The 15777-nt window shown below is 43.1% G+C and overlaps 1 protein-coding gene across 1 annotated transcript in view; it reads right to left on the bottom strand.

The window, feature by feature from the left end:
- Window positions 1–13033, bottom strand: part of LOC142765406 (putative phospholipase B-like 2) — a 194500-nt gene extending 181467 nt beyond the window's left edge. The window contains exon 1 of the mRNA XM_075866342.1: window positions 12837–13033. Within this exon, the coding sequence (XP_075722457.1) occupies window positions 12837–13033 (197 nt within the window). The remainder of the gene's footprint in view (window positions 1–12836) is intronic.
- Between the last annotated feature and the right edge of the window lie 2744 nt (window positions 13034–15777).

Genomic DNA, 15777 nt, shown 5'->3' with positions numbered 1-15777 from the left:
GGGCCTACAACATTTCCGCCTTCATCGGAAATGCAGCTGCCACAGCCGGGATAATCCTTGAGGTCAAGACGGCTTTTTTGAAGATCACTGTTGAAAGTAAACTGAGAAATTCTCTCCACCAAACGATTTCGGCAGCACCAACAACATGTCATTCACGACGCAGAACACCCACACGGCGACACCTACCACGTTTATCTGGGCGTGCGGAGATCATTTCGCTCCAATACCCGGCAAAAAAGAATTGCTTGCAGTGTGCTCACATCTATCAACGAACGTAAAAAACAAGTGGCGCAGCGTAGGCCAAGGTTTGAAAACGCAAATCGCGAGCCTGCGCTGCTTCCGCATACAATGAATGTATGGGATTCATGCCCTACAAAATCACTGACGAATATTGTCCGCACGTTAAACAACGTGAGTTGCAACTGAAATGGTCAGACGTTAGCATTTAAATATTCACAGTGGCTGCAGAAAATCTGGCTAAACTGATATGTGTACTCTGCGGGCTGTAATGGAAAGCGCTAGTTGCCACGTATTTTCACGAAAACTTGGCGTATCGCAAGAACGAATCAGACTTGTCATGTCACTAACGGTTTAGTATATTCACTGATGCACGAAAGATGCAAAGTGGTTCATGTTGATTTCTTGCTAACGCATTAACACTGCGGCTAGTACCGCCGAACAAGGCAGCATTGGGAGCGTCTGCCTACTGATCATTCCTGAGAAGACGCTCCTGAATTTCGCTAGGCGGCTCGACATTCTACGAATATTGCGAATTTCTAAGTGATGATTTTGTACTGCTTCCCATAAGGCGTACATTTCAGCGCTGAAAATGGGCATGCAATCTGATAGTCTAACACTGACAGCGCTTTCTTCTGTCAAAATCCTAATGCCAACATGGTGTTTTGTTTTCGAGCCATTTGTGCTAATTTGAGTTTAACCTCTGTATTTGTCCTGGATTGCGCAGAATTCTGAAATTAAGTGATGTAGTGCGGTGTTTTTTTTCTTACATTCCGTCAGTGAAAAATCACACTTGCGCCAGGTCAGCCCTTGGCGGCAGGCTCAGTGGTGTTATGGTGACCTTCAGTGCGTCATTACAAATATTATAAGTGCAGCAATGCTCTTCGAAGCGTAAAATCAATGGCTTGATGAGGTGTGGCCTGTTTGAGCAGTGTAAGCGTGAGTGGCACAGCATGGTGATGTCGCGACATATGCGTTGAGACAGTGATCTCATTTTTAGAACATAAGGGAGGGTTCAAAATATGCCTCGCTGGCATAGCAGAGGTTCATTTCAATCTATGTACAAACTCTGGACGAAGGATGATCTATAGGCGCCATTTGAAAAACGCAGACCGAGACTGCGTACGGGATCCAGACGGCGAATGTAGGATTCTCTGGCAGAGCCGTAAACAATGCACCCATGGTCTATCTAAAATGCTACGCACAACGGAACGATAAACCTTCAATAGGCATGATCGGTCAGAACCCCTATGCTTATGGGATAAAACCTGTAAAACATTAAGCGCTTCATTGGCCTTGATTTTGAGTGTATCAATATGAGCAAGAAAGTTCAGTTTACTGTCACATGTAAACCCTACAAATTTTAGTTCATGCTTTACCATCATCGCCATGTTGTTTAATGTAAGCTCTGGGTCAGGAAATAAATAATGTTCTTTTAAATGTAAATACCAATGCAACCGCCATTTGTGTAGAAAATCGGAAGCTATTTCTGTGATCCTGATGTGTTTGTTTGTTTATGGTAACTTGATGTTGCCTCTCAGGTGTTTATAGATTAGTATCACAAGAAGCGATTTGAAGATCGTTGACATATAGTGAGTGCATGATTGTGGGTGGTATGACCGTATTCATTGAATTCATTTTTACTATGAAAAGAGTAGTGCTAAGGACGCAGCCTTCAGGTACGCCGTTTTCCTGAATAAATGTACGTGAAACTACAGTGCCTAACTGCACCTGGAATGTTTTGTTAGTCATTAAATTTGACAAACATTTTAGTAGTTTGCCTCCTAATGCCAAGATTAGCGAGGTCTTGCAGATATAGGTGTCGCCTCGTGGTATCGTGGGAATTTTCTAGGTCGAGAAAAAAAACGCTCGACATTGCTGCTTGTGACGAAAAGCCTCTCCTATTTCATGCTCCAGACGAACAAGATGGGCAGTGGTTGAGCAACCTTTTTTTATATCTGCACTGAAGATTATCTATCGAATTTCTGGAGTAGAGAATAAATAATAGTCGGCTATTTATGGTACTTTCGTAAGTTTTTGCCCGGAAGCCGGTAAGAGCGATCGGTCTATAGAGGGTATTCATTCATTCACTGTTTATTCAGACAAAAACAATGATTGCCTAGGTTGAAGGGACTAAAGGCAGATTGCCTCTGTCTGACTAAGGTCCCTCTACCTACGTATGTAACTGCGCGGTAGTAAACACGGACGACAAGAAGATACAAGGACAAGCGCTGCGCTTGTCCTTGTATCTTCTTGTCGTCCGTGTTTACTACCGCGCAGTTACATACGTCGATCATGAATCACCAACTCGCCCAATCGTCCACCTTGATTAGTCCCTCTACCCATACATTTGCTCAGGTGAAGTGGAACAAAGGATACAAATTTCATTTTCCTTTTGAATGAGGGGACACAAAATTCAAATTCAACAAGTATAAAAGATGTCGACACATACGTTTTAAAATAACACATTACAGTCACCAGCAATTTGCAGAACCAATATATTATATATATATATATATATATATATATATATATATATATATATATATATATATATATGTATATATATATATATATATATATATATATATATATATATATATATATATATATAAATGCAACAGGGAGAAATTTCTGACAGAATTAATAAGTACCATAGAGAAATACATTTGTAAAGAAAGAAATTGAGCAATTTTCATCTAATATGCAAAAGCACGAACGACACAAAAGAAATATTTATAATAAAAATTACAATTAGGGCTCCTTACAAGAAAGGAAGTACATCTTAACTTTTTTTTCTTCACACTGTTTTTAGTGTTGTGTTCTTTCAAAAGTTCACGGACATAGCTATTTTCTTGGAGTACATAAGGTATTTGATATGATAAAGTTTGCTTACCATATGTTGTTCTGAAAAAAGGCAATCGAAAACAATCAAAGCGTAGTTCATAGGGAGTATCGCTGGTAGTATTGCTCTATATAAGTGCCAATGGTGTTTCCTATTTCATTAAAGACATATAAGCTGAGTTTAAGATTGTATAATTGGTAGACAGTAAGTATCTGAAGCTTGCCAAAAAATGGAGGAGTATGTTCTCTAGGTGGCAGATTTTCTATGTAGCGTACAGACCTTTTTTGTAAAACTAACAGCCTGTAAAGATTGGTTTTTGAAGTTGTGCCTCAAATTAAAAGACAGTATTGTAGATGGGAATGAACCAAAGAATAATATAGATGGAGCTTTACCCAGTTTGGAACTAGGGACCTAAGTTTATTTAAAACCGCAATCGTTAAGACATATTGGCATGTACTCTAATTATTTGAGGTGTCCAACTTAGGTGCTCATTAAAAAGTACACCTAAAAATTTAAACAAAAAGACTCGTTGGATTTCATTATTTTTAAACCATAGAGAAATCCTGTAATCTTCAAACTTGTTTGTGCTCCTAAATAAAATAAATTTAGTTTTACTAACATTCAACTGTAGTTGGTTTGAATCTAGCCAGTAAGAGAGTGAGAACAGGCATTCATTCGCTTTCCCTCAAGATCATTTAGACAGCTGCCAGAGAAGAACAAACTTGTATCATCTGCATACATAACTGTAGAAGCCATAGGTACATGAACGATATCATTTATATAAATAATAAAAATGGAGGTCCCAGTATAGAACCCTGAGGCACACCTAGTGTTACTGGTTCTAACTGAGAATTATACCCGTGAACACATGTATATTGTAACCTGTCTGTTAAATAGCTACGTACTAACTCTATAGCAATACCTCGAATGCCATAATACTGTAATTTTTTGAACAAAATATCATGCTTAACCGAATCGAATGCCTTTCGAAAGTCTAAAAATATTCCCAGGGTGAACTGTTTGCTGTCTATATCTTGAGTGATTCGTTCTTTAATGCCAAGTAATGTCAATTCTATAGATTTCTTTGCTCGAAAGCCAAATTGCTCACAGACAAGTAGTTCATGATCATCGAGAAACTTGGTTATCCTTGTTTTTATTACCTTTTCTAACACTTTCGAGAATAACGGTAACACCGATATCGGCTGGTAATTATTGAAATCATTGATAGGGCCTTCTTTAGTAATATTGTTACCCTCGCAGTTTTCATAACAGCTAGAAAAATGACTGTAACTAGCACTCTCTTGCATATATGTTGTAAAGTTGTCGCAAGTAAATTTGCAACAAAAGTTATTGGAATGGCTTTGATTTCATCGTTACCGGCCACGGTATTTTTATTTAGCTCCATAAGAAAAGAATAGATCTCCAATTTACTACATGGCGACAGAAATAGAGAATTCATACAAGAGGAAGCTATGTATTTTTCAACGTTTAATTGCTTGGCGGAAGACGAATATGTACCAGAGGTTAAGAAGTATGAAATCAATTTATTTGACAAAGCCTCTTTACTGGATGAGACACCATCGGTCACCAACGTGCTAGGGATGGTATTTTGTTCTTGACCAATTAGAGAACGTAATGTGTTCCAAACTTTTTAGGGTCATCAGAAACAGCAAGGAATTTGTTTTTTAATATTCAGCCCTAGCTTTCTTGAGGTCAGAGTTTAACTTGTTTCTCACTTTCTTATACTCGTTAAGAAATGCTAAATTCTTTAGATTAATAAATTGATGGTACATGATATCTCGTGCTTTAATTCTCTGATGTAACTTTTTTGTTACCCGTGGTTTTTTACTTTTTTGTGTATTTTCGCATAACGTTAAGGGAAAGCTTCCTCATAGCAACGCTTGACCTCTTTCAGAAATCCATCATATGAGATCCTTGGGTTTTCTTCCTCGAGAACATTTGACCAGTTGACAAGCTCGATCATTGAGCGAAAAGCAGGGGTTAGGGGTTTCCCAGCTTTCAGATATGGGACAACTATGGCAGTTTTTCATTGTCATGGCATAGAGCCAGATTGCCATACCATGTTGAAAAATGTGAGTAAAGCGTTTGGACATAATTCGGACAGGTGTGCCAGCATAGAGAAGTGTATGTTGTCGGGGCCTACTGCCATTATTTTACCATGTGAGAGTACCATGTTTAGTTCCTGTAGTGTTAAAAGTTGGTTGTAAGCTTCATGTGAAGCCCCTGTGAGCGGTAGTTTCTGCTTCTATGCAGTTTCTTTGTGTTTGAGGATAGTATCAGTGTAGTTGGCTGAACTGGAAATGTTGTAGAAATGTTCCCCTAATAAATCGGCTTGTTCTTAAGTTGTTGTCTCGATGTCTGGGCTTGTCACAATGGGTATTGTGTAGGCTGAGTAGTCTCCTCTGAATTTTTCAATTGGTCCCAAAATCGTTTCGACGAGCGAGTGGTATTTATAGAAGTTATGTAATCGTGCCATGATGTTTTTTTTCGGCTTGCCTACGGATATATCGCGCTTTTCCTCTGGCATGCTTGAAGTTCACGAGGTTACTGTACGTGGGGTGTCTCCTTAGGATGCCCCCATCCTTGTATTGCAGTTTCGTTGCTTCGGTGCATTCGTTTACCCACCAGGCATTTCTCGTTTATCAAACATGAGTTGACGATGGTGGTATTGACTTTTCTGTGACTGCAATTATAATCTCTGTAATTTTGCGATTAATGTCATGGATGGTGACATCTGGCGATATGATGTTCTCAAGTTTCGTGTTTTTCTGAAAATAGCGATCCTTCCGAAAGATGGATTAGCCAGCGGCATGGTTTAGAGGTGATAGTTGGTAGTGAGGATGACAGTTTGATGATTGCAGGTAGATGATCACTGCCTTATGAAGAGTCGAGGACTTCCCACCTAAAGTCATTAAAAACAGATGGTGAACAGAATGCTACATTGAGGCAACTGAACTTCCCTGAGCTTGGTGATAAGTATGTTGGTGTGCCATAGTTTAAAAGACAAGTATCCTTCCATAAAATAAAATATTTGAGAAGTTGCCCTTTTTCGTACGTTTTGTCACAGCCCCACAACGTACTACGGGCGTTAAGATCTCTTACGACAACAAACGGTTCTAGAGGTTTGGCGGTCAAGTCCTCAAGTTCTTGTAGTGTCAGTTTTGGGAGAATGTAGATAGAGCAGATGGATATGGTTTTGTGGGCAATATTGCTGACTTCCACAGCCTCGAGAAGGGTGTTTAATGGGATTGCTCGGGAGGGGGGGGGGAATGTCGCTTTTTCATTTCATTTCATTTCATTTCATTTATTTCCACCTTAAAGGCCCGGAGGCATTACATAAGGGGGGGCGGCGTACAAGGTATGTCGAACAACTCAACAAAACTCGAAGGGTTCCAAAACGTAAACATTCAAAGAACAAAGAAAAAAAAAGGTACAATATGCAAAGTAAAACGCCAATATTACCAAATGCAAATAAAAAAGTAATGGTACAAAGGTAAGCTTCCAGAGAAAAGTGACGACAGTTTATACATTAGTTAAAAAAAAAGTATTTAAACATTGGCAGGGAAAACAGCACATTCAGTTAGATTGCGACATGTGACAATTTAGCTTACTGCGGAAAATTTGGCGGTTATTACACGTGACTATATTATCAGGTAGTTTATTCCACAGTGTTATCCCATTGGGAAAGAAGGAAGTAATCATTGCAGAAGTGTGTCCATTTATTGGTGCGATAGGGTGACTGTGGTTTATGCGGGATGAAGTTCTGTGTGATGGTTGAAGGAGGACGTGCCGTGATTGAGGGTGATAATAGAAAGCATGCATCAGACACAATCGAGAAATGATACGACGAGATTCGAGGGACGGCAGTTTCAATGATTCTTTTAGTGCAGTAACGCTGATATCGTTAGAGTATTGGGAGTAAATAAAACGGGCAGCGCGGTTCTGAATCCTTTCTAAATCGTTAGTTAGATATGTTTGTGAGGGTTGCCAAATTGAGCAAGCATATTCTAGTTTCGGTCGGACGTACGTTTCATAAGCTAATTTTTTAATGTCTGGTGAGGCTAATTTTAGGTTGCGGCGCAGGTATCCGAGAGTGCGTGAAGCTTCTGAACAGATTATTTGAATATGGGTTGACCAGGATAGCGACGATGACAGATGCACTCCGAGGTATTTGTATGATAGGGTAGGGCTAATGGGAACAGACTTTATGCTATAGGTAAATTTTTCTGGGCTCTTTTTGCGGGTGAATGACATAATTTTACACTTAGTTAGGTTTAACGGCATTAGTGACTTATCACACCAAGTTACAATTAAATTTAAATCATGTTGAAGTTTAATGCTGTCGTCTGGTGTACAGATTGGAGAGTATAAAACGCAGTCATCGGCAAAAAGTCTTAATTTGGTTAGCACATTGGTGGGTAAGTCATTTATGTATATTAGAAAAAGGAGCGGGGAGAGACAGGCACCTTGGGGGACGCCGGACGTTACGTCGGAAAGAGGTGAGTCGTGGTCATTAGCGCTGGTGAACTGCTTACGGTTTTTTAGAAAATTTTCTATCCAGAAAATTATGTTGGGAGGGATTCCAAGGTTGCATAGTTTAGAGAGTAAGAGGTTATGAGGAACACGGTCGAATGCTTTAGAGAAATCTAAAAATATGGCGTCAGTTTGAAGATTTTCATCCATGAAGTGAAGAATATCATGTGTGAATTCGGCCAGTTGTGTTTCGCATGATAGTTGTTTCCGGAAACCATGTTGGTGATCGAAGAAAAATTTGATGGATTCCAGATATGTCATTAGGTTTGAAGCTATAATATGTTCGAGCATTTTATATGGGATGCTGGTTAGGGAAATAGGTCGGTAGTTAGCTGGGATTGCGCGGTTGCCTGATTTAAAGATGGGAATAACCTGAGCTTTCTTCCAATCGTCTGGGACGTTTCCTGTTTGTAATGATTGTGTGAAGATTAGGCAAAGTATTTGGCTTGAGACAGAAACGGTATTTTTTAGTAATTTACTGTTAATACTGTCGCAGCCCGCCGAGGATGAAACTTTAAGATTGTTAATGAGTAGGAATATTCCTTCTGGGGTAATTTCAATTTCTGGCATCGCTACAGCTGCAGATTCGGGCAGTGTTACGGTATCAGTGGTGTTGGCAGAGGAAAACACAGACGTAAAGTGGTCATTTAAAGCAGAAGCGCACTGGTCAGCGTGTATTGGTTCTCCGTCAGCGTTAGTGAGGCTTATTCGATTAGATTGTGACTTGGGGGACAGCATGCGCCAAAATTTGCTGGCATTTGATTGAAGAATTGATAGTAGGTCATGGGAAAAGAATTTGATTTTTGCAGCTTTTAGTTCGGTTAAGTACTGATTAGCGCACGCGCGGTAGCGCTCCCACGCAGTTGAACTTTGGCTTAGGCGGGCCGTTCTGTACAAGCGTTTCTTTCGGTTACAGAGTAATTTTAGCTGTTTGTTAAACCATTGGCAGTTTGAATCTGATTTAATGAGGGTAGAAGGAATGTATTTGTTTTTGAGGTTAAACATTGTAGTCTTAAAAAGTTCCCAGTTACAGTTGACACTTCGTTTTAGGTGCGTATTCCTAAAGTTTTCTAAGAAGTTGGCGAGTTCGTGATTAATCGCATCAAAATTTGCTCTCTTGTAATCCGTGATTACCTTCCGTGTGGGTGATTTCTTTTTAAGCGGGGAGGCGATGCAAATATGGATTAGGTTGTGGTCACTAAGACCAGGGAGCGTATTAATGGTTTTTATGTCGTCAGGGCTCGAAGTTAGCAGGAGGTCTAGTATGTTATTGCCCCTGGTAGGGCACGTAATAGCCTGGTGAAGGTTAAAATCAAGGGCAGTGTTTAAAAATTGTTGCTCTTTAGATGATGTCCCATTCGACGCTGAAAGCAACGACCAACTGATTGAAGGATAATTGAAGTCCCCAAACAAAAATATAGGTGCATTAGAATGTTTATTTGTAATGGTGTGGAGGGATTGATGAAGTAGGTCGCAGAAGTCGGGGTGGCTGTCTGGCGGCCTATAGCAGACGCCAAAAACAAATTTCGAGGCTCCGTTGGAGACAAGAACCCAGATTAATTCTATTTTATCGTCATGGAAAATAAGTGAGGATGCTAGAGTGTTTTTAATAGCTATGAGCACGCCACCTCCTTTCTTACTTTTGCGATCCCGGCGAAAAATTGTAAAATTTAAATTGGATGGAAACACTTCCGTATCTGTGACGTCATCATGCAACCATGTTTCAGTTAGTATCACCATGTCAGCACTGATATCATTTATGAAACTGCAAAGTTCGTCGCGTTTAGGAATTATGCTTCGTATGTTAGTAAATGCAATGTTTATGTTTAGAAATGCCATAGGACGGATACACGTGTTACACGAGGCGGAATGATTGCAAACCCGTCATGTTCTGCCAACAGAGGTGGCTTCCGATGATGCGCTGTTTTCAAATGTAATGACAGGTGAGTTCCGAAGTTCTGTGACTTTATCAGTTTTCGCGTCATAGAAGTATGATTTATTTCCAACAATAAGTTTGTCAACCCTCAGCTTAAATGCACACTTTTGTGGCCGAATGAATTTGAGTAATTTAGAGCGTGCAAGGCGAGTGGCTGCTGCAAAGTCTTCTCTTACGGCGAAGGTCGTATCTTTGAGCTTAATTCCGCAGCTCAAAATCTTTTCTTTTGTTTTAAAGTGAGCGAGCTTTATCATGATTGGCCTATTCTTGTCTGGGGCAAATTTTCCGATCCGATGAGCACGTTCTATGGCTCTTGGTTCGAGCGTAATATCTAGTTGGGCGGAACAAAAGTTTATGACGTTAAGCTCTGATTCTTCCCAAGTTTCTTTAACAGAGTCCTCAATACCTAAAAAGAGAAGGTTATTGCGGCGCAGTCGATTACTAGCGTCGGTGTTAGCAGCTTTTAGCGTTTCAATTTCATGTTTGATTTTGGCGGCGTCATCGGGTACGGCGCCCGATGAGAGTTCGATTTGGACTGTTTCTAGCGCTGAGATTCGGTTTGTTAGTGCTGAGAGAACTGTTTCATGGTTAGTTTGTACTGCCTTGAGCTGATTAATATCTTCACGAATGGTTAAAACGGTTTGCTCGATCTTATTGATAGCGTCTGATAGAGGTTCTATCTGTGCTTTAGTTGGACCGGGGTTTAGTTCCACATCCCCTGATAGTAAGAGTATCAACTGTGACAACAATTGTAGGGTGAACACATTGTAACAAGTACATAGCCAGTTGCGCAATTTCAAGTCGTAGGGGCACGACACCGTGACAAGGAAGTAGTTATTGGTATAGTATTGTTTAGAATGGGTAAGGTAACCAACCTGGAAGGTGAGCAGCGGCGTGAACATTTTGCGCCAACCGGTGTCGTGCCCCGAGCTTTTGGTGATGTTGTGAAGATTATGTAGGCCGCATTGGCCCCACGTGGTTGGTGACGTCGACGATGAGAAGCGTTGCCAGGCGTAGCTGCAGGCGTGGGCTGGTATCAGCGGGCTGACGATTGGTGACGAAATCCGTGGTTGATCCAGATGGCTTGAGGGCGCTATGGGCACGGGTAGGTCACCGGGTGGTGACCAAGCGCAGTCGCCCAGGCCAACGGTGTCTGCAACCCAACAGGCCACGATCTGGAAGGTGAGCAGCGGCGTGAACATTTTGCGCCAACCGGTGTCGTGCCCCGAGCTTTTGGTGATGTTGTGAAGATTATGTAGGCCGCATTGGCCCCACGTGGTTGGTGACGTCGACGATGAGAAGCGTTGCCAGGCGTAGCTGCAGGCGCGGGCTGGTATCAGCGGGCTGACGATTGGTGACGAAATCCGTGGTTGATCCAGATGGCTTGAGGGCGCTATGGGCACGGGTAGGTCACCGGGTGGTGACCAAGCGCAGTCGCCCAGGCCAACGGTGTCTGCAACCCAACAGGCCACGATCTGGAAGGTGAGCAGCGGCGTGAACATTTTGCGCCAACCGGTGTCGTGCCCCGAGCTTTTGGTGATGTTGTGAAGATTATGTAGGCCGCATTGGCCCCACGTGGTTGGTGACGTCGACGATGAGAAGCGTTGCCAGGCGTAGCTGCAGGCGCGGGCTGGTATCAGCGGGCTGACGATTGGTGACGAAATCCGTGGTTGATCCAGATGGCTTGAGGGCGCTATGGGCACGGGTAGGTCACCGGGTGGTGACCAAGCGCAGTCGCCCAGGCCAACGGTGTCTGCAACCCAACAGGCCACGATCTGGAAGGTGAGCAGCGGCGTGAACATTTTGCGCCAACCGGTGTCGTGCCCCCAATTACAATTGCAGCGACTCGCGATAAATGGCTACAATGCTGCCGGTCCTTACCAACAAATTTATAACCTTTTAGTATACGAGTGTGCTTTGCACCCGGGTTTGTTTCCTGGAGGCAAAATGCTATCGGCTAAAACTTGTTAAAAATGTCTTTAATGTCACCTAACTTTTGAAGTGGGCCTCTGACGTTCGAATTAATAATAAAAGCCATGATGGAATTAAAAGGAAGCAAATGTAGTACTAATAAGGTAGATTGATCGTTAAAATTATGCTATGACACATGGTAAAAACTAGGTTCGTAAAGAGCGATAACCTCGTAGGTTATTCCTTGGGTTGCAGCATTATTGGGGTCTTTTAAGACCAGTGCTTCAAGACCAGCTCTCGAGAGAGCACTGGTCTTTTGGTGTCGACGATACCGAGGTTTTCGGGTCGACCTCCATCGCCTTCTCGGAGGCGCTGGAGGATCGAGAGCCGGGCCTTGAAACGCGCGTTTTGGGCTTTGGTGTGCGACTGAGTCGCGGACCCTGCGCAACCGAAGCAGGTAGGGCCACCCTCGATGTCGATGGCGGAGCAGCACTGGCTGCTACCACCCAGGGGGCAGGTGGAGCTGCTACGGAACCACTGACCACAATCCCCGTAGGCTCCTGAAGCCATTGCGGTGCGGCCCCCTGCCACACTGCGCTGGCATAGCTTTTCTTAGGTAAGAGTGCGAGCCTCTTCCTCGCTTCAAAAAAAAGGTTAGTTTTTCTTTGACTCTAAGAGCAACTATTCTGTTTTCTTTTTTCCACCAAAAAAAGCGATCTTGAATACGCCGGGTGATCGCCTTCGCAGTCCAGGCAGTGGGGAGATTCCTGACATTCCTCTGACTTGCGGACGTTGGTGCTGCAGTTGGTACAGGTTTCTTCACCTCCCGAACCTCTGGCACTTGAAGCAGCGCCTCCGGTTTGGTATGTATGGTCTGACATTTATTGTCAGGTATCCTGCTTGTAGGGAACTACGAAGTGTGCTTGTGTCAAAAGTTAGGACTATGTGTTTTGTTAGGATTTGTTCGTTTTCTCATCTGATCAGTATTCGTTGGACCTTTACTACATTTTCATCTTGGAAACTGTTAAGGAGCTCCACGTCGCTCAGGTTCAGGAAATCTACTTCCGAGATGAGACCCCTACACGTGTTTAAAGATCGCTGAGCTATATATACAAATGCTATAAGTATTTTTAGAAACTATTTTCATTGAGTTAATAATCAGAAAATAAATAACCAGTTTTCGGTCACCATTTCCTTCAACACAACCTCATGCGTGGCAAAGTATGTCTTTTTTGAGGCTGACGTCGTGCGCCGAATATATTCCTGACTTCCATATAGGTTTCATAAACAGTGCGTGTTGTCCTAAAGAACACCCTCTATGCATGCATGGAGTACGCAAAATCCGTCACTCACCCTTCTTTATGAATGCGGTCCTGAAAGCAGGCCCAAGCCGCTGGAACTACGACGGCGTCTGGCGACGTGTCCGCTGGTAAGCCCTGGTGAATGGCAAGACGTTGCTGCTTGTCGTATCCGACCCAAGCACAGCGGCAGTCATTCGAGAAAATGCCGCTTACCAGCGACAGTGCCAGAACCAAACTGAGCACGCACATTCTCCTACTGGCTGACAAACTTGCGCTGGGGCCACACCACTGCAGTAACAAATAATAGGCCGGATTCATATCATACAAAATAGAAAAATAATGAGGAGCTCTATTCGCAATGGCTATAGGCTGTCGCACCACTAAGCGGAAGTCGGGAGCGTCCTCTCAAACATAGTCAGTAGGCAGACGCTCCCTTGTTCGGCTGCGGTAGCCTGAGTGTTAACGCCTTTGCAAGAAACAAATACTACCGCATTGCGTGTTTCCTGCATCAGTTAACAAACCGGGCCCTTTATGACACGATAAACGTGATTCGTTTTTGCGAAACACGAAGTTTCCTAGAAAATACGTTGCAACTCGCACTTTTGATGGTAGCCCACAGAGTGCACATATCAGCTTAGCAAGGTTTCCTTAGGTTAACTAAATGTTATCATCTCACCTTTTCAGTAGAAATTCACCGTGTTTCACTTCCATATAGCAATCTTTGGTGCTTTTGTAGTGCATAAATTCTATAATATTGTATGCGGAAAATACACAGGCTCACTATTTTCTCTTCTATGACTGAGCAATCTCAAATCAGCCAGCCCTTCGTCGCTTGTTTTGGCACGTTTATCGATAAATAGCAGCACACTGCGAGCGACTAGCTTATTCACGGGTTTCGGGGCGGAAATGGCTGAATGTTCTCTGAACTCAAATAATGATGGTGACGCGACGTTCGTGTTGTCGGAGTCGTTCGGCGAAGGGCATTCTTCCAACTGCTTGAGCAGTGATGTTGAAAGAAACCGTTTAAAGTACAAGCATTTTTCGCTGGATGTCGAAGGCTTTGAACTCACCGAGAGTGACGGTGACAATCATCGATCAGCTGCTAACTCATGAGGAGCGAGTTGCACCTCACGTCCCCTCGTGCGTTTCTGATTTTCCCTACCCATAAGTCACTTTCATTGTATTTATTGCATCATACCGTTCAGCGAGGTCAAATAAAAACATAAATTTTTTGGTGCATAGCGTGCAGCGATATTACTGTGGATAATATAGAACTCTTCATGCCACCAACACTGTCAAGCCCGACCAGCAAAGCGAACTGGTTAGACCGGTTGAGAACGATGCACAAGAGTTGCAGCTATGGCAACAATTCACGTCTCACTGATAACTTTTCTTTTACTACTGGTGCCTGCTGAACAGCGTTGTTGTTCGGCAAAGTTTCGCAATCTGAATGTCGCGAAAACCATAAGTGTGTATTCTTTTCGATATTCATGTTTCGACCACGCTGATGGAACCTGCATCCTCCGAGTGTATTGAATTGTGCATGGTTTGAGTCTCAGCTCGGGTGTCACACAAGTGCTACTTAATGGGATGTTAAATGCTTGTGTCCCGTTGAGGAAGCCACTCCATCTTTCTGACAGCGCAAGTAACAAAGATGGCGTAATGTGTTTGCAAACATTCGGCCCCGTGCATGATGACGCTACTCGCTAGCGACCTACTGATACGGCCTATTGGTCAGGCCGCTCAATACAAACGGCCTTGGAGTGTGGTTAGGTTCATCAATTTTAGTTCGCGTAGTTTTCTGTAGAACGCTCAGAATTTCGCGAAGCGTCATTCATGCACGATAACTGAGCTTAAATACAAACTTTCACACTTGCAAATCATCTGGAAGCGAGCTTCCATGGTTTTCAAAAAAATCTTGCTCTCATATAGCTGTCCAACTGATGACTTTATCTGGTGAAAGTGGCAAAGTCAGTTTGTGCGCAAGTCCTGTCTCTTCCTATGCTAGTGAATGGTTTTACCTTCCGCAGGGCACCGACTTGTATCGTACAGCACGCTACCTCGAGTTCGTGGGCACTGCAAGTAGAAAGGATCCTTCTCTTTCGTGTATTTATTTTTGTCGATTGCTTTGGACTCCACCAATCATTAGCACGCTCTTTCCACGTACCTTGCGCGCTGAGCATCACGCCAATTGAAAGAATATATATGCGGCGTGTTTCAAGAAACGTGTCCCGAATTCTGAAAAATGAGGCGTCACCATGAATCATAGCCAATATTGGGGGGAGGGGGTTGATCTCCTTTCACGCTTAGCCGTGCATTGCTGAGCCGTGTCCGGGGAAAATGTATCCTGGGGGTAGAGTTGAGGCCGGGTGATATGACCTATAAAAATCCGCCAGAGCAAGCCACACACCTGTTCAAGCCGACTGCACCCCTCGGGTGACCCTTCCAGGGGAAATCTGTAGTCGCCTTTTCAAGTCTCTCCCCTCAACTTCGTCTTTCTCTCCAACTTTTAGGGGCGAAGCTCCTTAGGGCGTGGGCTGTGCGTCCCCTATAGCCTGTATGTAGCCACCTCTAGTTTAGTTCTTGCAGTGTTCACTAGATGGCGGTACCGTCCCCTGTATGTAGCTACAAATATCTGGGCGTTTGTATAAGCAATGGGACCGAGTATCTGAGGAAACACGAAATATACGTGACGACTAAAGGTAACAGGAATGCAGCAGTCATGAAAAATAGGGCACTGTGGAATTACAATAGGTATGATGTTGTGAGAGGAATATGGAAAGGGGTCATGGTTCCTGGGCTGACGTTCAGCAATGCGGTCTTGTGCATGAGATCAGAAGTTCAAGCAAGATTAGAAATTAAGCAACGTGGAATAGGTAGGCTTGCTTTAGGAGCTCACGGGAATACACCAAATCAGGGAGTACAAAGTGATATGGGATGGACATCATTTGAGGGCAGGGAAGCTAGCAGCAAGATAAAATTTGAGAAGCGAT

The sequence above is a fragment of the Rhipicephalus microplus genome, chromosome 1, assembly GCF_043290135.1.
Source record: "Rhipicephalus microplus isolate Deutch F79 chromosome 1, USDA_Rmic, whole genome shotgun sequence".
NCBI lineage: Eukaryota > Metazoa > Arthropoda > Arachnida > Ixodida > Ixodidae > Rhipicephalus > Rhipicephalus microplus.
This window is presented reverse-complemented; position numbering and strand designations above follow the sequence as displayed.